General features: G+C 28.8%; 2 protein-coding genes across 2 annotated transcripts; both read right to left on the minus strand.

Moving 5' to 3' along the window:
* Nucleotides 1-6,407: 6,407 nt before the first annotated feature.
* LOC141534555 (odorant receptor 83a-like) lies at nucleotides 6,408-8,946 on the minus strand. Its single transcript, XM_074253983.1, has 6 exons — nucleotides 8,697-8,946; nucleotides 8,209-8,498; nucleotides 7,384-8,006; nucleotides 7,078-7,182; nucleotides 6,787-6,945; nucleotides 6,408-6,712 (listed from the first exon to the last, which is right to left on the minus strand). The coding sequence occupies exons 1-6, from the start codon at nucleotides 8,756-8,758 to the stop codon at nucleotides 6,653-6,655; spliced, it is 1,299 nt and encodes a 432-aa protein (XP_074110084.1). The 5' UTR covers nucleotides 8,759-8,946; the 3' UTR covers nucleotides 6,408-6,652.
* A 690-nt stretch (nucleotides 8,947-9,636) lies between these two features.
* LOC141535281 (uncharacterized) lies at nucleotides 9,637-22,693 on the minus strand. The gene is made up of 11 exons (XM_074255140.1): nucleotides 22,632-22,693; nucleotides 21,446-21,735; nucleotides 20,756-21,378; nucleotides 20,576-20,680; nucleotides 20,271-20,450; nucleotides 20,109-20,149; nucleotides 19,081-19,370; nucleotides 18,249-18,880; nucleotides 14,449-14,610; nucleotides 9,771-9,929; nucleotides 9,637-9,700 (listed from the first exon to the last, which is right to left on the minus strand). The coding sequence occupies exons 1-11, from the start codon at nucleotides 22,691-22,693 to the stop codon at nucleotides 9,644-9,646; spliced, it is 2,601 nt and encodes an 866-aa protein (XP_074111241.1). The 3' UTR covers nucleotides 9,637-9,643.
* Between the last annotated feature and the right edge of the window lie 1,081 nt (nucleotides 22,694-23,774).

Raw genomic sequence — 23,774 nt, forward strand, 5'->3', positions numbered from 1 at the left:
AAACCCCCAACTATGTTATAATAATGACGCATTAATTAATATTTATAGTTTAACCACGTGCCCATGACGCCTAGCTTCCTCTGCATAATTTTTTATATTCTTTCTTCTATATTACATACATTTTTATCCATTTTACTCGACATAACATAACGCGGAAATAATTTAAGGTTAAAATAAAAATACTTATTTTTGCAAAAAAATAAATAACGCGTAAAGACCATCGGGAATTAAAAGCAATTACTAATTTGTTACATTGAGTTATTTTTCCAATTGTCGATTATGATTACGAATTATGAGCAGGATATTTTTTAATTAACAATTAAAGTTCACGATGACTCGATAGTACTGTTGCAATTGACATTTTGATTTTAATAATAGTAATAGTGACGATAATAAAAGTTATGATAAAATTGACACGGAAGTTGCGATGGTCAGTAATATCTTCCATATGGTCAATAGCACACGGAACTCTAGAGTCTGCGTCAGATGTTTTGTTTTGTTTGTAATTTTTTCTTTCTTACTAACAAGAAAAACAAGAACTTTCTTAGCATTCAAATTTTTTATCAAACACTTAAATAAATATCTGTTAAATATTAATAAGTATTTGCCAACTGTTAATAAATAAATGAATTTATTAACAGTTAAAAAATTCTTTTGTCAGTTTCTTAAAAAATATTTTAAAATAACATTCAAAGTAAAAGTTTTATCGCTTGCAATATTTTCAAGGCGTAAAAATTCAAAAATTTAAATAAAAACTCACTAGATAAATTTGAATATAAAATTTCTATTTATTTTACCTTCTTCCGCGGTATAAATAAATAAAATATGAGTATGTATAATATAGATATAGTATTATAAACATAACGATAGAACAAAGCAATCTCTCTCTATTCTACTTTTTAAACGTTAGTGCAAAGTATCTTCATCCTTGCTACTATATTCTTTAAATTAACAATTAGCAGTGAAAATACTATATCAGCCTGTAAATTATTAAATAATCGACCGAAAATTTTCTCAAGGTGAAATTCTCACTTAAACTTTCGTTATAGCTTAATATCAAAGTTAATGAGATAATTAAATAATTAGATAATTTTATTTTATTTATTTTCACATAACTTTTTTTTTCTTAACATATGTGTCGTGGGATTTTTTTAAAGCAGATTATTTCTCCGTAATTGTCGTACTATTTTCATGTATAGTATAAAACCATCTCGACAAATTAATTACTGTCCCAATTAAGCGTCATAGTTATTTATAAGCTTTAATTTAGAATAATTCGCATTATGTATTTACATTTTTAGTATAACTATAACTAATTATGATTATGATTTTTAATTATTTATTCAGTATATATAAGGTGAAAAATCACTCTGTAATTAATGAGTTAAAATTATTCAAATATTGTGTAATTAAATGAAAATTACGGAAGTATTTACATTTGTAAGTACAACAGGTGTCTTATCGACATTAGTACTTGTTGCAACTTTTTAACTACAACACACATAAAATCATACGGTGCAACAAGTGTCAAAGCAAACGACCGTGACATATTACAATGTCGATATATGTTTGTTATTATTATTACATGTATGTTTGAAGATATTTCTAGATCTTCTAAATACGTGCAAACTTTACTTTAATTTTATTTAAATGTATATTTATCTACATTAAAATAAAAAGTTTTAAGTATAATAATAATAATAATAATAATAATAATAATAATAACAATAATAATAATAATAATAATAATAATAATAATAATAATAATAATAATAATAATAATAATAATTGTAAATATTTTTTTTTTAATTTTTGAACTTAAAAACCTAAAATTTTGAATTTAGAAAAAATGTTTCCGAATTTAGATCTTTATACTTATACTTCATAATCACAGTCTCTAAAAAATTTCAAAATTATCTCAATAAATCAATAAAAATAAAATCAAAAATATTCTTTCGGAATTTAGTCTAAAAAAATTAATTGCACAAAAATGGACTTAACGATGTTGGAATAGAAATAATAAAACAATTCATCGAAGCAAATAAAATAGGACATAGTCGAGAGTTTAAAAGAATGAAAAGTATTTAAACTCTCGCGCGTGCAGATCGTGAAAATTTACTGAGTAGTACATGATGGTTAATGTTATTATTATACACATCTAAACTATTTACTTATGTGTGTGTGTCATAGAGATGAAGATGAGTTGATCATAGTTATGAACAAAGTAGGCTATTACCTACTTCACTATCAGTCTCATCTAGTTTGGGTTAGCGTCATTGTCATTAAATCTATCATCGCGATCAAATCATAATGATAATTTACGATTTATCAATGTCGGTTGTCGGGAAAGGAAATTATTTATCAGCAATATTTCTACCGTAATTCATATGATAATATGTATACATTCGCTCGTTTAAATAAAGCACCGATACTCAGTAATAGCCGGTAATTTGTTGATTGATTGCGGGGTTGTCTTTTCAGTCGTTTTATCAAGGTTTATCTTGTCTCTGCATCTATTACATCATTGCGGGAGAGTTGAGGAACAAAAAGAGCTGAGAGTAATTTTATATATAAGTATAAGATCGAGAGGAGTTGTAATAGAGTAAGAAGCTAGTAAGGATTGAGATTGAGAGATCAAGGGTACTAGAACGGAGGTGTGTCGTTTACTAGTTCACAATTTCTCTTTTAATCTTCTTCCTTTACTTCCGTTCAGTTTTATCTATTTTCATCCGGTTTGGTTAATCGGTTATAAATTAGATCAATTTATCAATTTTTACAGGTTTTAAGAAAAACTTTTTTATTAACATTTTCAATGGCTAAAATATAAAAATTTCATTTTTTTTTTTTTTTTTTTTTTTTTCATTAAAATTATAAAATTTTTTTTTTTGTCAAAATCCGATGAAAAACGTTCTTTTTTTTTTTTTTACTGTAAAAATAAAGATTAAATTTCAATAAAAATTTTTTTTAGTAAAATCAAAATAGTTTTCATTAAAAATTTTTTTTCGTAGTGAATTTGTCATAAGAAAATTTTAAATAAATTTCAATATTTATAGTTGTAAGACTTCTGTTTTATAATTCTTAAAATTTTAGAGTTTGAAATTATTAATAAATTTTATCATTAGAAAAATTATTAATTGTAACAAATATCACCAACTCTTTCAAAAATTCATTAAATAATTTTTTTTTTGTATATAAAAAATCTAGAAAAAATTATAAAAAAATTTGAAAAAAACTCACCTGACAATTTCACAATTTAAAAGTTTACAAGGAAATAACTTCCATTACCATACTTTATTAAAAACCACAATTAAATACACAATAAATAAATAATTCACATCACAAATCAAGCAACTGAATAAAAAAAAAAAAAAAAAATAACAACAATGTCAGAATATTGACCGTGACATTGTCCCGTGACACAGAGAATAAAAATAAGGTGGTTGATCTTGTGAGCAAGGTGGTCGGGTAGTTTGTGTCAAGTGTCTGGGGGAAGACTCACCGAGTCTTCCGAATGCTGGTATAACCGCGACATTTTATCTACCAGTACTCATCTCACTCCTCTTTCTTTTCCTTATCCTTTTTTTACCTTCGTCCTGTCCTCTTCCACGCTATACACATGCATGCCCGCCACTGGTTTAATATAATACAAACTCCCCCACTTTCATTTCGTCGGCTGCACATACAACAAAATACACTCACACATTCACCAACTAAACTCTTAACTCTCTTAAAGTTAACTTACACCTGTAAGTATCACATCTGTTATTTCTCTTTCTCTTTCTCCACTGACATGAGTCCGTTCCTCCAGACTTAGCGTATATTGCAACTCAACACATCACATCTCTTACCTGTGTTGAATTAACGCGAGTTTGCGCGTTACTTGTTAATGAAATCATCCCAATAGTGCAAAATAATAAAATATTACCTGTTGTATTATCGCGGCGGCGTATTCATTCTTATTTATTACTTGACATGCGCTCGGTTAATACAATTGATTTTTGACTTACGTCAATCAGTTTCGTTTATCCATTGACACCTCGAGCAAGTGTATTTTTCTTTCTAAAAACTTATGAAGATTATTAATTTTGGTAATGTATGAAAGTGGGGTTGCACATATATTCAGCCACACATTAAATTAATGATAGATTAAATAAGATTTTATATGTTGATATATTCAAAAATAAAAATTTTTGAATATCTTTATTTTTCGATTTTTTACGACTGAAAAAAGGTGAAGCCTCACTTCTATATAATTATTCTAATTTTTAAGATTAATTAATTTTAAATGGTGAATTACTGTAAGTGTCATCAGTTGAAGTCGAAGAATATAAATTAAAATTGTATCGATATTTGTAATCATTATTATATTAATAAACTTAAATGGGTATGAATCATAACTCGATTGATAATTGATCGAATAATTGCAGCCCTCGTGATAATCGATTGGTGTACTATTAATTATAACATAACGTATTATAAGTATATAAGTGTATATACAAGAATAATAACGCGAGCGAGTAGAGAGTACAAGTGTTGACCTCGGTGTTTGCATGCAATTATCACACACGCGCGTGATGGTGTATTAATACTAAATAAAATAATAACTATTGACGTGACGGCTATAATTACTACTGATAACTCTGTAATAACTTTATGATTTATTCATACCGAGTTCACTGGTTCGTTTATGCTCAGTTATTATTTAACCGCTGGTTCGGTCAATTGAATCGTTGCTTTCATTCATTAATGTAGTCGAATATTTTATTTTAATTGATAAGATTTCGAAAACGTGGCTTTTGTAATAATGTATGATCTTGAAAGTAGATTCAAAGTAGATTCAAAGTAGATTCAAAGTAGATGGATTAATTATCAAAAATTAAACACTGACACATCAGGTCGAATAAGTTAAAAAATTCGTTTATTGGGATCGAAACTATGCTTGTTCAAAAAAAATTCTCATACTGTAAGAATTTTCAATTTAAAGCGCTTGAACGCTGCGACTAATTTAATGACCGAGTTAAGATAAGAATTAAGAACCTTTTAAAGTAAGACTCTCATAATAAAAAAAAAAAAAAAGATAATTATTTCCAAGAGATTTCGATAGCTTTTTTGCTTTTAAAAGTTGGAAAATATTTTGGCTATCATTTTTTTGGATAAATTCTTTATTTTATCTTTTTTTGATGTTTATGATATATATTTTTTTTTTTAAGTACATACAAAAACGAACAATTTAGAGAAAAAATTGATTAATTTAATAAAAAAAAAGAAAATTTAACATGGGCTAGCATGGGATGACCTTGCTTGTAAATTATTACCAAAAAAAAAATTTTTTTATAAGGTTATTTATCAAGTAGAAATCATCATTTAGCATTTTAAACCCGATTTTTGTATAAAATTTTTTTGTGTGAATAAATTTATGTTAGAAAAAAATTGAATTTAATGATTAATAATTGTTAATTTACATTTACAATATTGAATGTGAATTATACCCTGGTGTTAAAGGTAACGTGTCATATATCCGTGACAAATTGGCTATGACTTGTGATTATCCAAACTAACGATTATCCGTAGACCAGTAGAATTAAATAACAACAATAGTAATAATGTAAAAATGACACAAAGGCGTTATTGGACGCATGGTAGAAGTTAGATGAATAACGTATAGCACTGGTATAGGGGGAAAGTACTTATATCATGGTATCGTGAACACATACAATATATATATGTATAGTTAAATATGATGTAAAGCTACAGTTATATATCTGCTGTAGGCAACATGTGGCCAAGCTACTTATACTCTGTACTACACCACCTGACTTACTAGGAAGTTCAGCAGTCCCGAGTCATACTTGTCATGGCTAAAGAACTTTATCCATCATTACAAATCACAGCCACCTGCACCTACTGAGATTTAAACTATCATTTATCATTAAAATTTTTTTTTATTTCCCTGTAAGAAGTTTAATATTTTTTTTTGAAATTTAGGTATTGTTTCTTAACTCATAATTGACATAAAAGCAATAATTATTTATCTGTTCCACTTGTATACCTAGTGAAAAATATATATGTTTGAATAATAAATCGTGCGATTCAACTTTATCGACAGTAAAATGGATTCTATTGACAAAATGGCGGTACGCACATGCGCTATCGGATTATAGATATTTGATATTAGTAGAATAATTTATATCAAACTAGAATTTAAATTTGCGCGCGCAAGCGCGCGCCTCATATTTGTTGTCATGATATATTTATGTGTCGTTTATGTATATTATATTCACTTTCAACCAATCATAATGAGAATAGTTATTTTCAACCAATCATATCACGAATAAATTGGTTTCACATACATTTCATCTCTATTTTAATATTAAAGAAAGATTAGTATTTTGATGGAATAAAAAAATAGTGATCGAAACATCAAAATATCGAACTAGTGGCAATAAATTTTGAAAATTTTATTTATTTAAAGTCTTTAACACCAAAAAAATTTCCTTTTTTTACAAATGTCTAACAATACTTAATTCTAAACTATTAATGACTAAAATAAATTAGTTTCAACTATACCGTCATCCAATTTCGTTTCCGTTGTCGTCAGTTACTGACAAAAGCGCATGTATATATTATACATTAATTTCTTAGTGTCGCGCAATCAGTTGTCTTCAGATACAGTAGTCAGCAATACAAATACCGAGTAGGAGGTTTTAAGAATCTATGAGAAATTGAACTGTAAATTTTTAGTAATTATATAAAAAAAAAAGTAGTAAATATTATTGGTTATAATACCGAAAGAAAGGTTTCCATTGAAAGAATAAAGAGACCACCAGCTTTAACTTCCATCGGCTGCATAGCTCTGATCATCGCGGTTGTAACCAAATTTTTGATACCCCTATCGTATTTATCTTCCCAACCAGACATCCATTGGCTTGTTGCTAGGTCATTTACCTATGGAAATTTCAATCATATTTTTTAACAATTTATTTTTCGTTTTCAAAAACAGTTTATTTTACAAAGTAACTGTGATTATTTAAATTCATAAAATCAAAGAGATTGATGTAAACATGTTTTAATATTTACCTGATACTTGAGTTCATTGCCAAATCCACACCAATATAATAACTGTACAAATCCAGCGATTAGATACATAATAGATCTTATCAATCTTTGATTGTCGTGCGGGAACTGATTCATAAGTAAAAGTTTGAATTTAGAATGCATCTGTATATTTTTTGTTAAAATATTTTTTAGTGGGGCGCAAAAAAATTAGATATTTTTTTTTCGAGAGAATTTTTTTTTCTGGATCTAGATGTCTCACGATTGCCGCAATAATAATGGTAGTTTTTATGAAAATTTTTATACGTCAGCTGTATTTTGAATACTTACCATAAATGCAAGATAACCATTTAAGCACATCAAAAAACTGCTTACTCCAAGTTGGACCAAGAGACTGGTTGTGAAAACACTGTTCAATTGATGAATTATCTGAATCAATCTCTTGTGGTGTTTTATGCAAGTTTTGAACCGCCAATTGAAACAATCGTCAATGCTGTCAATTTCTTTCTCCTCGAAGGCTATGAAATTATGTATTTCTATGTCTTCGTCATCAACTTTAAGTATGCTGAAATTTTTGATCCTGTCGTAAGTGGATTTTGATACATTCAATGATCCAATAGGCGTGATATCGCTGTTGCAATGTCTGTAATTGGATGATAAGACTTTCAATTGGACAATCGTCCACCTCATCAGTCCCCAGCTGAGGAATTCTAAGGCGACTATGGTTATCAGCCCGAATGTAATGTTGTAAGCTTGGATGAAAAACGCCAGCTTGTATATAATTGATTTCGTCGAATCGAACGGGTAGATTGCTCTCACTGGTAGTCCGCCTCTGGTTAAGGGTAGAAGGATGATCAAACCAATTCCCAGGCAAGTTACCGTGTATGACAGTATGAAAAAATCGAGAGTTTCAAAAAATATGTATTGCTTGATAATTGTTAATACTCCTGAATCTGAAAGTTTAAATTTAGTGTAGACAGAACAAAAATTCACTTTGTTCAAAAAAAATATTCTTGGACTACTCATTCGAGTAAAAAATTTTCTTTAATTACAACACTTAAATATTTTTAAACATGAAATTTTGAAGGAAAATATTTACATGAGCTTAGTTATTTTTTATTCTGTACGAAAAATAATTTTGTGAAAAAAGCATACCACAAGATTTTTTGAGAATTTCTACTGGGATATGTACTTGATTTACTAGTTCTGTAAAAATATTTTCTAGTATACGAAATTCATAAGCTTTAAAGCACACCGTGAATGAACCAGCAAGAAAACATCCATCGTCAGCCACAATTATCAGGTCGTTGTAGTTCACTATGATATCTGCGAGTACTGTTAGAAAGTGAAAAATCAGAATCGTCGGATTGAATATTGTCCCAAATGCACTCATGAATTTATGAAAAATCGTTGCTGACGAATCAAATGTCCAAATTCCAAATAATCTAATAAGTTGTAAAAATTAAAAAATTATTTAACAACAATAATAAATTTGGAGTTTTCCGAAAGTTTCAATAAAAGTTTCAAAATTATTTCTAAAAAATGTTTGTAATAAAAATTTGCCACGATAATTAAAACGTAAAAATTTGGCAACTTTCAAATCTTAAATATATTCTCTCTTGAATTTTTTGATGCAAAATTACCTCATGCAATAAATGCATTTGTCCAAGTACTTGCGATGTATTTCGATCGGTCTTTTATTCATCGTCGCTAGCTGTGAATTTTTTTTTTCTCAGCAGAGTTGGAATATAGAAAAAAAAAATGAATATAAAGTACAAAGTAGCAATTTAGTTAAATGTTGCAATTTCACCCAGCACTTTTACTTACGCAGGCTTTCTTTTCTTCGAACTCAATTGCTTTCGATGAATAATAAATATCGATTCATATGAACCGCTTATGAATATTTGATAGGGTAATTTTCGCCAGACTTTGTTGCAAGGAGTGTCGGAAAAAGAGTGGGGTAATTTTGTTAGATTTTCACCATCAGTCAACGATAAGCTCCTGAAGACTTCGCTTTGTAAGCGTTTTTTCTTCTTTGTATTCACAATGAAGTTATATTGTAACAATTACATCAACTACAACAATTATTGAAAGGCTTAAAGACTTTTTCATTTTATTTTCAGATTTTTTGATGTTGTTTTAAATGAAAAATTTTTTTAGCAGAATTTACACTAATTACAAAAATCATCGATGGATGTGATGAAATAGTAAAGTACTTATTTTTTAACGTGACGCTCAAAAATCAGCATTTGATGATAATTTTGTAAATTTTCTGGTCACAAAATTGAAATTTTCGAAAAAGAGGTGAGTTCTTGTCTAGTTTTAAATAATTAAATTTTTTCAAGGGCAATTTTAGAAATTGAAAATTATTCAGGATCTTAAAGGAGCAAATCATTGGTTTTCAAAAATACCAGATGAGTATGAAGTATAAAAAGTAAAAAATCTTCAATAATTTATAAAATCAGTTTATATATGTAGGTATGTATATGTAGGTATATGTATATGTAGGTATGGACGAAATAATTATAAAATTACAAAAATTTATGAATTAGCATTAATTTATTCCGTCAACCAATCATGTAAGTCGAACTTAATTTGGTATCATAGTCAAGAAGAATATCATCACTGAGTACGATTTTTTGACGATCTGAAGAAAAATATAAAATTTTGGTAAATAAATTATAAAATTAATTTAAACAATAAATTTTTTTATTTACTTCGAGAAATGTTGGCATAGTGAATTGGAAAAGACCTATAGCATTAAGTTCAATCGGTCGCAATGTTTGGGCCATTGAAATAGTCAAAGAATTTTTAATATTGCTAGAAAGTGCATTTTCCCATCCACACAACCATAGGCTCTCTGTTAATGAATCGGCCTGGAAGAAATTTTTATTTTCAATCTGATTTGATTTTATTTTTTGAATAATAAATAAATTTTGTGAATCAAAAGTTACGCCTTCAACATCACTATAACTAAGTTCTCAAATATATTTGCGTTCTTGGAATTAATTTATACAGGGTGTCTCTGAAGTGGCGGGAGTAATTGTTGGGGTCGATAGAGAAAAAAATACTGAATCGAAAGTTCCTGAGCCAAAAATTTTTTTGGGCCATAGAATTTGAGCTATGAATTAAAAACGATAGCCAATCAGAAGCGCGCTATTCGAGAAATGAAAATGAGCGGGGAAGTAGAGGAGACGCGAGAGTGAGATGCTGCAATAGCAGCTTACTCGCTCACACAAAGCCGAGCATGAGAGGGGATTGTGACGCTATGAGCCGAGTACGTAAGTGTGAATGAGTGGATGTATGAGGTCGCAAGCGGACGGCTTAATGTATGAGTGTGTGTCCGTGTATCGCAGCATTATTGGAGGCGTTGTAACGCTGAATTAAAGCTAACCGGGTACTCTAAGACAGAGGAAAAAATTTTAATTTTTATTTTTATTCGAAAAAATTTAATAAAAAAATAAAAAGGCCCAAGATTTAACCAGACCCACAGAAACGGAGAGTAAATTTTTAATTCTCATTTATTTTGCTGGGGATTATTTTCAAATACAAAAAAAAAAAAAAGGCTAAGATTCAACTGGAATCTTAATTGCTTAATAAAAGGAGTAAAGTGTAATGATGTGAATGCAAACTAATAACATTAAAGTAAAGTTATCCTTGAACTGCCGAAACACCTGTAGATTTTTTTGAAATGATTTCTTTGCTAAGAAAAAGGGAAACTAAAATATCAAAATTACTAAAACGTGAATGCCATTTCTTTTTCATATTTTCTTCGACATTTTACCTGTCAGTGAATAAAAAGAATATTTAAATTGAAATATCAAAATTATAAGGACTTGAATTCAATGTTTTGTTAATTTATCATTTGACATTTTACCTATCAATTAAGTGATAAATAATTTAAATTAAAATATCAAAATTATCAGGGCTTGGGTGCGATTACTACTTAATTTGATACTTGGGATTTTACCCGTCAATTCATTAGAAATTTATTTCAATTATAAGATCAAAATTATGAGAACATGAGTGCGATTTATTTTTAATTTATTATTCAGGATTTTAACAGTCAATTGATTGATAAACAACTTTAATTAAAATATCAAAATTATCAGGACCTGAGTTCAATTTTTTTTTTTTTAATTTATTATTTATTTACCTGTCAATTAATTAAAAATAATTTTTATAAAAATATCAAAATTGTTCGGACTTGAGTTCATTTTTCTTAATTTATAATTTGACATTCTACCTGTTAATTCACCGATAGATAATTCTAATAAAAATATCAAAATTATTCGGACTTGAGTTCAATTTTTTCTTAATTTATAATTTGACACTCTACCTGTTAATTCACTGATAGATAATTCTAATAAAAATATCAAAATTATTCGGACTTGAGTTCAATTTTTTCTTAATTTATAATTTGACATTCTACCTGTTAATTCACTGATAGATAATTCTATTAAAAATATCAAAATTATTCGGACTTGAGTTCAATTTTTTTTTAATTTATCATTTGACATTTCGCTTGTTGATTAAGTGATTAATAATTTTAATAATAATATCAAAATTATCAGGACTCGAGAGCGATTTTTTTTTTAGTATATTTTTTTACATTTTACCTGTCAATTAATTAAAAAATAATTTTAATTAAAATATCAAAATTATTGGGACTTGAGTTCAATGTTTGTTTTAATTTATTTTTTGACATTTTACCTGACGATTAATTGAAAAATTATTTTACAGAATAATTCCCAGCAAAATAAATGAGAAATGAAAGTTTTCCATCCGTTTGGTTGGGTCCGGTTGAGTCTTGGGCAATTCCTTCTGTTTTCAAAAATTATTCCGAGCATAAGAAATAAGTAATAAAAATTTTCTATCTGTTCGTTTTGGTCCGGTTGAGTCTGGGGCCTATTTTCTTTTTTGAAATAATTTTGTCAATTAATAATTGATAATAAATTTTTCAATCAGTTTTTATCGTCTTGTCAAGATTAGGCTGATTTTTGTTCAATAAATTTTTGTTTGTTATTGAAAAGAGAAAATAAATTTTTTTGCATTCTTCTATTCTTGGCTCTGGTCGAGTCTTGGGCATTTTTTCGTTTTTAAAAATAATTCCTAGCAAAATGAATGGGAAATAAAAGTTTTCGATCCGTTTGTTTGGGTCCGATTGAGTCTGGGGCCTATTAATTTTTTTAAGAATAATGTTGTTAATTAATAATTGATAATAAAATTTTTCAATCAGTTATTCGAAGTCTGTTTGAGATTGGGCCTTTCTTTTCAAGGAAAATTAATCTTGGTGATCAAGTAATAAAAAATTTCTATCCGTTTATTTGGGTCCTGCTGCGTCTTGGGTCTATTTTTTTTTCTTAATAATTTAGTTAATTAATATTTAGAAATAAAATTTTTCGATTTATCTTTTTCGGGTCCGGTCGAGTCTTGGGCAATTTTTTTGTTTCGAAAAATAATTCCCAACAAAAAAACAGGAATAAAAGTTTTCTTTCCGTTTGTTTGGGTCCAGTTAAGTCTGGGGCCTATTTTCTTTTTTAAAAAATTTTGTTGATTAAAAATTCATTATAAAACTTTTCAATTATTTTTTCTTGCTCCAGTCGAGATCAGGCCCTTTTTCAAAGGAAAATAATTTTGCTGATTAAAAATAGAAAAACAAAGATTTTCAATTTATTTTATTTCGGGTCTGGTCGAGTCTAGGGCATTTTTATCGTTTTCAAAAATAATTTCCTGCAAAATAAATAAGTAATAAAAATTATTTATCCGTTTGTTTGGGTCCAGTTGAGTCTAGGGCCTCATTTGTTTTTTTAATTAGTTTTGATGATCAACAATAAAAAATAAAATTTTTGGATCATTTTTTCTGGGTCCGGTCGAAATTGAGCCTTTTATTATAAAAAAGTTAATTATGATGATTAAAAATGAATAGTAAAATTTTTTTATTCATCTCCCTTTCGGTCTGATGGAGTCTTGGGCATTTTTTCGTTTTTAAAGATAATTTCCAGCAAATTAAGTAAGTAATAAAAATTTTCTATCCGTTTGTTTAAGTCCGGTTAAGTCTGTGGCTTATTTTCTTTTTTAAATAATATTTGATTAATAATAAAAAATAAAATTTTTTAATTAGTTTCTCTTAGTCTGTTTGAGATTGGGCCTTGTTTCGAAAAGAAATTAATTTGGCTGATTGAAAATGAAAACAAAATTTTTCAATTTATTTTTTTTTTTTTTGGGTCCGGTCGAGTCTTGGGCGATTTTCTTCGTTTTTTAAAATAATTCCCATCAAAATAAATAAGTAATTAAAACTATCTATCTGTTTGTTTGGGTCCGGTTGAGTCTGCGGACTATGTTTTTTTAAAATAATTTTGTTGATTGAAAATTAATAATAAAATTTTTTAATCATTTTTTTTTGCTCCAGTCGAGATTGGGCCTTTTTTAAAAGAAACAATTTTGCTGATTGAAAATAAGGAAAAATTTTTGTACTGTTATTTTTTGGATCCGATCGAGTCTTGGGCATTTTTTCGTTTTTAAAGATAATTTCCAGCAAATTAAGTAAGTAATAAAAATTTTTATCCGTTTGTTTGGGTCCGGTTGAGACTTGGGCCCATTTATTTTTTTATAATAATTTTGTTGATTGAAAATTAATAATAAAATTTTTCAATCATTTTTTCTTGCTCCAGTCGAGATTGGGCTCTTTTTTAAAGAAAAATAATTTTGCTGATTAAAAATAAAAAATAAAATTTTTTCATCCATCTCTTTTTGGATTCCAGTTGAATCTTAGCCTTTTTTTTTTTTGTATTTGAAAATAATCCCCAGCAAAATAAATGAGAATTAAAAATTTACTCTCCGTTTCTGTGGGTCTGGTTAAATCTTGGGCCTTTTTTTATTTTTTTATTAAATTTTTTCGAATAAAAATAAAAATTAAAATTTTTCCTCTGTCTTAGAGTACCCGGTTAGCTTTAATTCAGCGTTACAACGCCTCCAATAATGCTGCGATACACGGACACACACTCATACATTAAGCCGTCCGCTTGCGACCTCATACATCCACTCATTCACACTTACGTACTCGGCTCATAGCGTCACAATCCCCTCTCATGCTCGGCTTTGTGTGAGCGAGTAAGCTGCTATTGCAGCATCTCACTCTCGCGTCTCCTCTACTTCCCCGCTCATTTTCATTTCTCGAATAGCGCGCTTCTGATTGGCTATCGTTTTTAATTCATAACTCAAATTCTATGGCCCAAAAAAATTTTTGGCTCAGGAACTTTCGATTCAGTATTTTTTTCTCTATCGACCCCAACAATTACTCCCGCCACTTCAGAGACACCCTGTATAAACTTCAAGATAGAATATTATTGAATTGATAGTTTGATTAATCAGTTGATTGTAATATAAACTTACCGTAAAAATCAATTCGTTACCGAACCAACACCAAATAAATAATTGTGTGAACGCTACTACCAAGCTAGCTACGAATTTGATAATATGTGAGCCTTCATTCATATGCTGCAGTAAATAGAATATGGCGATAAACAGTTTTCGATTATCAAGCACTCTGTGATGCTTCACATCATGAAGCGTGCAGAAATTATTTTTTAATTTTAAGATATTTGTGTATGATAAATCATATACTTTTTCGAATGGACTAAAGTTTCTGTTTTGAGTATTAATTTGGCAACCCGTTCAAACTTGATTCAAAAGTATTGAAAATATTTCTTTATTCAAGTATCAAGAAGAATTTGTTTGAAATGAAAATTGGGGTGCAAATGTAATACTCAGAACAGAAAATTATTTTTTCCTAATAGCATCGATATGTTCTTAAATTAATTATAAACTCGTTAAAAAACAATGGTAATGTCAATAACGAACCAAAATCAGTTGAATCCCATTCATGCAAATCATACTTGTACTTGCAACAACTTGAATCAGCATACAATAACTGAGCGTGCTGCAAACGTTATTGGTAATTTCTATGAGTTTTTGATGCTGCTTTATGCACAATTTAAACCTCTCGGTAAAGCAATCAAGAGTATAATCATTTTTATTAGTATGTTCTGCTTCGAATGGTATAAAAGTTTTGATTTTTGTACCGGTATGTCCACCTGTACTGGACACACCTAGCTTGTTGAAAGCCTTTGTATTGGCGAACAAAGACCTCCGATACAAAGTGCTGTCACATTTTTGGTAATTTGATGATAACACTTTTAGCAGAACTGTTGACCATCTTACAAAAGAAGTTCCCAAAATATCAATTCCCAATATTGTCATCAAGCTGCATTCTATGCAGTATGAGTGATATAAGTACATGATTTGGTGAATCGGGGTTTCGGTAGTGTCAAAGGGATACGCTGCTCGCAGAGGTAATCCAGTTTCTGTTTTACGACCGGCCATGATTCTTAATAGAGCCAGCAGTAATGTAACCGAAAAAAAATATTTCAGAGTTGTATTTTCTTGTCGGGCTGTAGAAGTAAGTAATTCGTGGACCCCTGCGTCTGAAAAAATACAGATTGAATTTTTTTTTAACTTCTCGTTATGAAAAATTAATGATTCTTGATAACTGAGAAATTTGAGATCAAAAAATGTTATTTTGACTATTTTCTATAATGGTGTACAGTTTAAATTACTGAAAAAACTGTTACATTTTTAGAATAATAATTTTTACATTCATAAATTTTTTAAACTGAAATCGTAAATTTTATATACGCTGTGTGGATGTATCTCTTTCGCAACTTTTAAAGACACTTTAAAGACAATAATAATTTTTGCTTACCATTTGATTGTTGTATTACATCAAGTAGAGAATAAATCTCATGCATGAGATTCATTATTTGATCATACTGAACAAAATAACAGCAAGATTTGGAAAACGACATACCGGTACCAAATATGAAACACATATCATTAGTAACAATCGTCAAATCATTGTAATTTTCAACAATGTCTCCTATTACACTTGTAAATAGCAATGAAAAAAACGTGAAATTTCCCACTCGAAAAATGGGATTTAGTATTTTGAGCATTATTGGCGCGGTTTTTTTAGCTGGCCAAACACCGGAAAATCTGAAATTTCAAAAATTATTCATATTTGCAGTCAAAAAAATATCAATTATGTGTAAAAAAATAATTCTTAACCTTACGATCTTTTCACCAATGTCAATAACTTTGCGATGCATTTTCAACACCAAATATATCGATCAAATTATTTTCATAGAAGTATCAAAATCAATTTATAATTTCTCTAGCAAGTCATTTGTTCTCAAAAAAATATACAATTTATCGCAAAGTAAAAATAAATATCATGAAATGATTCAATCTCAGTATATTTCCTACAGAAAAATAAACCTTCGATATATTATTAACCTACTGTGTTATTATGAAAATATAAACAAATTACCTTTAAGTGTAGTAGCCGTAGCTTTACTTCAGAGAAATAAAGTTCTACCTAATATTTTATAGATTTAGACTATAATTACCTATCGCTTGCGTGGTGTCAAAAATAAGTTCGCGAGGGATGGATAATTTTTTTTTTATGTTATTTAAAAATTATCCACAGTAATACTTGTAGAGTATTCAAGTGTGTTTTGTTGAATGCTATTATCTATTTCTACTTTCTTTTTTATTCTTTTTGTTTTCTTTCTTCTCTTCATAAATAAATGACATTATTAGTAGTGCAAAAATCGGTTATTTTAAATGAAAATATGCAATTTCCAAAAATTTAATTATCAGCAATTGTCTAGTTTGAAATGATTAACAAGCTTTAAATTCAATGGGTCTCACTGATTGAATCACTGAAAATAAAATAAGATTCTTCAAATCATTAGTATACATATTTTCCCATCCAGACATCCATTGATGGTGCACCAGCGTTTCACTCTGGTTTAAAACATCCGTAAACTTTTCTAAGCAGTAAGTTTTGAAGCAAGACTTATTTTAACAAAAAATAGTTATTGTATAAATGAATTAATTGCCATACTAGCACCATAATAGTAACTAGGCAAATGCTGCTGTTAAACCAAAAATAAATCGCGCTAAATCCAACTTGTCAGCTTTATTTCGCATCGATACAATCATTATTCGTATTTACTAAATTTTGGTAATGTCAAAAATTTCCATAGTAATTAAAAAAAAATTTATTGTGTACTTCTTTCACTGAAAAAATAAGATATGAGAGCAAAAAAAAAGTAGGCTACATACAGATGACGCATTTGTTTTATTTATGTGACGTATATTGAGATTATCAACAAATATGGAATAATTAAACCCTCATTGGTTAGTATTTTGAACAGTAGTCAGTAATGTAGCCATGACAGTAAAGGTTTGGCGTGTTAGAAAATAGTTTGCACACGACTGAGAGCTGTCATTAATAAATGTTGTTTTATTTTCTTCGTGTAGGTATTTTTTGGCACTTATATATCAAGTTGGATAGTACTACCGCTGAATATTTAAACCACTATTTCATTGTGCATTTTGACATAATAACATTGAAAAAATATACCTGATAAAAATATTAATAATTACAATATATATTTTTACGAGATTATTAGTTGATTAATAGAGCTATTAAATATTAAAACTTTTATTCGGTAATTTAAAAGCAGATATTTAAGAATACTCAATCAGAAATGGTACGCTTCAAAAGTATGAACACCGAGTAAGACTTTCTGACAATCTGCAAAAAAATTAAGGAGAGCTTATAAATAAATGAGTATATATTTTTTAAATGGTTACTCTATTTCAATTATCATTTTCATACGTCAACGAAGGTTGGTATGGTGAATTTGATGAGCCCGAGTGCGTGAAATTCAAGCGGACGTAAAGACTGGATCATTGATATCACCAAAAGATTTTTTATTCTTCGACTAAATGAATTTTGCCATCCAGATATCCATTGACTGGTTCTTAGTGTTTCGGCCTGCTCAACAAATGCGTATACATGTATAAGATTTTTTTATATCCACTGATAATTATATCTTTAGGGGTAGAAGTTTTTTTTTTTTGACTTACCATAGAAACAAATTTACTTCCGTACCAGCACCAAAACAGGAGTTGAACGAAAGATGCAAGCAAACTTAATAGAAATCTCACAACTGTTGAACTATCTTTGCCTTAAAAAAAAAAAAAAAAAAAAAAAAAAAAAAAAAAAAAAAATTGTTATTAATTTTTATTGCACAGTTAAAAAATGTTCAATTTGGATTACTTACAACAATAACTTGAAAGCCATTTAAACAAATAAGCCCCGTACTAGTAACAACCTGCGAAAGCATGTAGCGACCGAAAATGATGTTGAGATTATCAACAATGGTTATTATTTTCTGATGCTGTCTTATGCACAATTTCAGTCTCTCTTCGAAACAGTCATTGCTGTTGTTATTGACGTCATGATCATGAGCTTGCTCATACGACGCAAAAGATTGTATATCAATCTCCTCGATGTCGATATCAATCTTTTGAGAAGCCTCGATCATTTTCGGATAAGAATTCGAAGTAAACATAGATCGTTTTACCGAATTGCTGTCGCAATTTTTATAGTTCGAGCTTATGATTTTCAGTGAAACCGTCAACCATTTTATGAAACAAATCACCGTGAAATCGGTTATCATCACCGCCATCAGATTGAACGTAATGCAAATTGATTCGCATAGGTAAATAAATTGATAAATAGGTGGTTTGCTCGTATCAAAAGGGTAGTACGTTGGTAATGGCAGTCCATTTTCGGCTTTTCGGCCAGATAATATTCGCGCTAGACCCATCGTTGACACCAACACGCAGAGAAAATAAAATTCTTTTAATTCTTGGTGCGCTGTCACGTTTATTGTCATCAGTACTTGTGAGTCTGAAAATAAAAATTTTGCTTACATTTTTTTTAATGAGTCATCCGATCATTGAATGATCAAGAAGATCAAATTCTTCAAAATTATTTACTTGATTCAAGCAAATTTTTTTTCTGTGTAGGAACGTCACAGTTTTAGACATTAAATAGCAAAATTTTAATTTCTTAATCTACAGATTTAAAAAAATGTCAATTGTAGTTACCAGTTGACTGATGCAGTGAATCAATGGGTCCATAAATTTCCTCGATAAATTTAAGTATCGTTTCTCGATGACTACAAAAAATCAAGGCTTTTACCAACGTCATACCCGTACCGATTAAAAAACACAAATTTTCCGTGAACGCCGTCAAGTCTCTGATGTTATTTACAGAATCTGCCAGAGCGCTCGTGAGCAAAGACAAGAAAATTGTCAAATTAACCAACCGGAAGATATGATGAATTAGTCGGAAAACTGTCGACACGTTTGTTTCAAGCGGCCAAATTCCGGCAAATCTGAAAATTATTCACCGTGATATTAATGACGATACACTAATACCGATTTAATGAAATCAATTAAACCTCAAAATTTTTTTACTCATGTTATTCACTCTGCGATGAATTTTATTCATTGTAGTAAGTTTTTAAAAATAGATAACAGAAAATAATGAACTATGTTGTAGTCAGAAAAAAAAAATGATTGCTTTCCTAGAAATGTCGTGATAGTGATTCAACCTTTTCATTATTTTCTCAAGCTAGCTAAATTTATTTATAAAATAATAATACACTGTGTAATTTACGAAATTGAACTAAATAACACATTATTTTTTCAGTACGGAAATATTGAGCGCTAAAGAATATTTAATATACTTAAACTATAATTACCTATCGATATCGAGACGTCGATGTAAAACGTGCAAAAAATGGGGGTGAATGATTGTCTTGTGCACTCTTGCGTGATATGTTTCTCATGTTTTTCATCATGCTTTACCTCAGTGATATTACGAGTTTTTATTTTTGAATGAAAATATACTTTATTCATGGGTAAACGTAACAATTAAACATAACAATTATTGGTGAACTTGAAGATGAGTAATGAATGAGACAAAAATATATAATGATCTGATATGATGAAATTAAAATTTAGTATTCAAACTAATTAAATTTGGTGATTCAAATAGTTTAACGAGTCTATTATTTTATAAATCGGAGTTATTAAAATCGTCGTCATCGAATTTCTATTATTCTGTGAACTGGGTCAAAAGAACTAGGATCGAGTAAGAGCTCTTCACAACCTACGGGAAAAAAATTTAGACAGTTTATGTAAGATTTGAGATTAAATTTGTGGATCGTTTAAATTTTACTAAATTAATTAGTTAGTTAGAAAATTAATGATAAGAATTGAATGACTCTTACCGATAGAAATGTAGGCATTGATAGGTTGAACAAACCAACAGCTTTGAACTCTAGCGGTTTCATAGTGGGAATCATTGAAAGAGTCACTAGGTTAGTTAGCTCATTTCTGTCCCCGAGGTCGTGTTCTCGAGCAAATTCTTCCCAACCAGACATCCATTGATTGTAGGTAAGAGTGTCCGCCTTATTATTAAGACAACAAACTTTTAAAACGGTACTAGACTACTTTAGCGAATAGTTATTGAGAATTGATACTAATTTTTTGATAACGATATATATATATCACCAAAGTATTGAAATTAACTTACGACAGAGGTGAATTGATTTCCGTACCAACACCAAAAAAATAATTCGGTAAAGCTTAATACTAAGTATGATAAAAATTTAGCAAGATCTGCTGGATTTCCTCCTTTCTAAATCAATAAATTAAAAATAAAATGAATTATAAAGAAGCTTATTAATCGGCAAGTAAGTTAACAAATTCTTACTAAAATCATCTGGTAGCCGTTCAGACAAATAATAAAAGTGCTTGTTCCAAATTGTACCAGCATCAAAAAACTCAAAGTTTCATTAAGATCGGAGATCGTTCTGATAAGTCTTTGGTGGTTTTTAATGCAAATTTTGAATCTCCTTGAAAACGAATCCTGAAAGTCTCTTTCATCCAAATTAAAAAATAAGAAATCCTTCACTTGCAAATCATTATGAGTAATGTTGAGTTTGTCAATTTCATCAAAAGTTTTCATCGTAACAGCTGGGTCTTTTACTACATCTGTACATTTATGTAATTTAATGTTACAGTTTTTAAAATTTGATGTCAAAGTGATCAGTTGAATTGATGACCATCTTATAAATCCTATGGTAGTTATATCCATGGCAAGAACAACGGACAAAAGGTAGATCAAGCAATAATATTGATAAACCATTATAAGCTCATAGTATGGTGATTTGGTAACATCAAATGGATAAACTGTTCGAAATGGTAACGATCCTTTCTCACGGGGAATCAAAAACAAAATGCAAAAAGCAAATAACGTGCATAAAACACAAAACCCATAGTGAGCTATACATTCTTCAAAATGGCTTCTCTTTATATTAATCAGTATCCCACGATCTGCCCATTACGTAGATAAGATATATTAGTTAAGATCGTTAATTAGTTTTTTGCTTCTTAAATTTACCAGAGCTCCGTATTAATGTGTCTATCGGATCATAAACTTCGTGGATCAGCTTAATTATCTTTTTGTATGAATTCCAAAATTTACATGCTTTCATCACAGCCATAGAAGTTCCGATAAAAAAGCATCCATCGTTCCCAACTATTTCTAAGCTATCGTAATTTTCCTTCACATCAGCAGCCACAGCCATTAAAAATGTTATGAAAAATACGAAATTTAAAATTCTGGCAATAAAATTTAGCATTTTCCAACCTGCTTTGGCTGATGGCTCAAGCGGCCAAACACCACTGTATCTATAATTATACATTTTTTTCATTATTCAAATTATGTCAGAATTTTGGCCATACATTATGTCGTATAATTATTGATAATTTTATATGATTTTATGTAATGATATAAATTATTTTTTCAATTACCCGTATAAAAAAACTTGTCGTAAAAGGGTCATAAGCTTAGGATTCTAAACTTGAGCCAATTTATGACACTTTTTTTCTCTGAGTAATAGCGACCATATTTTTCTAAAATCTAAATTTAATTTCGGTTTGTTGTCATAAATTTATCATTAAAATGTCCTAAATTTTTAATTGATGTTCCAAAATAAACAAAAATTTATTTAAAAAAAAATGTTGATGCTGAAGAATTGTTTATTCTACTATAATTTTTTAACTTATCGATAAAAACGATTCTCTAAAGTATTTCACGATTTCAAAATGATTAGACTTCTCAGTATTGTAAACTATTTCTTTGGTGCAACGTTGACGCTCTATATTGTTTAAACTGATGACCGGATAAACAAACGTTTCAGAAAAGATTTATGAAAAATTTTATTTTGTAAATCTTTTAATCAATCAAATTCTGTGTAACTTCGATATATTTTAAGTTATTTTGGAAAGAACAAAAAAATGCCCAAATTCTAGAAAATTATGCAACATCCCTCAAATATAATTTTATATAGTTATATGATATCATATATAATTATATAAAATTATATATAATGAGACAAAATTATATAACTATAAATTACCAAATGATACATAATTTCATGTAATTATATTTTTTTTTTCCCAGGTTCTTAATTTAAAAAATCGTATTTAAAATAATAAATTGAAAAACAATATCAAATCACCCTTTTATCTTTCATTTCGCGTAAATAATTAAATTTTACTCCATAAAATACTAATTATATTACCTCAATACTGTCACATTAATGTTCAAAAACTTTCTATGAATATCTATAGGTATCTTTCTCATGATAGAAAAAAATTAGTCAATCTGAATTGACTTCAACGCTTCGTAAGTATAATTATCTTTATTGCCACGTAAGCTCTCGAGTTAAAAAAATACCAATGGCTTGTATTTTTTCAAACTGATTATAAATATCACTCATAATATTTCGCCACACAACATGTCAATTCTCACTAATATATTATGCATACATAATTTACTAATTAATACCTAACTAATTTAATTACCTAACACATGAAAAATGTAATGAGAATATTGAAAGATTGTTTTATTACAAAAAAGAGGACGTATTTGCAGAAACCTTGAATAGATAATGAGAGTTAAGTCACTTAAATATTAATTTATTGATCGTTATTTATTTGTCTCATCGAAAAACTTAGTGAGCATGTGAGTTTAATTTTACTCCTCCCCCTGAAACCACCACTTAAAGTCAAGCGACACGGCTTACACAATTTAAAATTTAATAAAACTGAGGTTTCATTGAACAATCAAAACAATTAAAAATTGTCCTGTAGGCTCATGTAGGTTCATTATTCTGACTCAGGAACGAACTCTTTAAGCTCAAAATAACACAAAACTTTAATACTTGAGTTCGTAGAGTTATTGAATTTCTGGATTGTAACTGTTTCTCTATTGGCTAAAATTTAGTAAAGTATAACAGCGAATATATATTTCGAATTTGTATTTTTAGAAATATATATATATAAAAAAAAACAAAAACAAAAGAAAAAAAAAAACAGGAGAATATCACATAATAATAATTAAATAAAATTTACTTGACTAAAAATTAAATGAAACCAGTTCAATTTCATTTTTCCAGCTATAAGTATTTTATTAGTTAAGTGTGGAGCAACGGAGAGTTTAGCATTCTGATTAATAATTCACATAGAAACGAATCGCGTGAGTTTTCGACGGAGCCGCGGAATCGCGTGACTTTACCAATTGCGCTATTAGGTAAATAAACGGTAATGGCGTGAAAATTATCATCGATTATTGATTATCGTTTAGTTATATACTAGAAATCTTGGAACCTATAAAAAATGTTGAATTCGAACCGCGGAGTCGTCTTATACTTGGTATTTTTATG

The sequence above is a fragment of the Cotesia typhae genome, unplaced genomic scaffold, assembly GCF_013202065.1.
Source record: "Cotesia typhae breed Kobodo isofemale line unplaced genomic scaffold, CoteBio_Ctyphae scaffold_13, whole genome shotgun sequence".
NCBI lineage: Eukaryota > Metazoa > Arthropoda > Insecta > Hymenoptera > Braconidae > Cotesia > Cotesia typhae.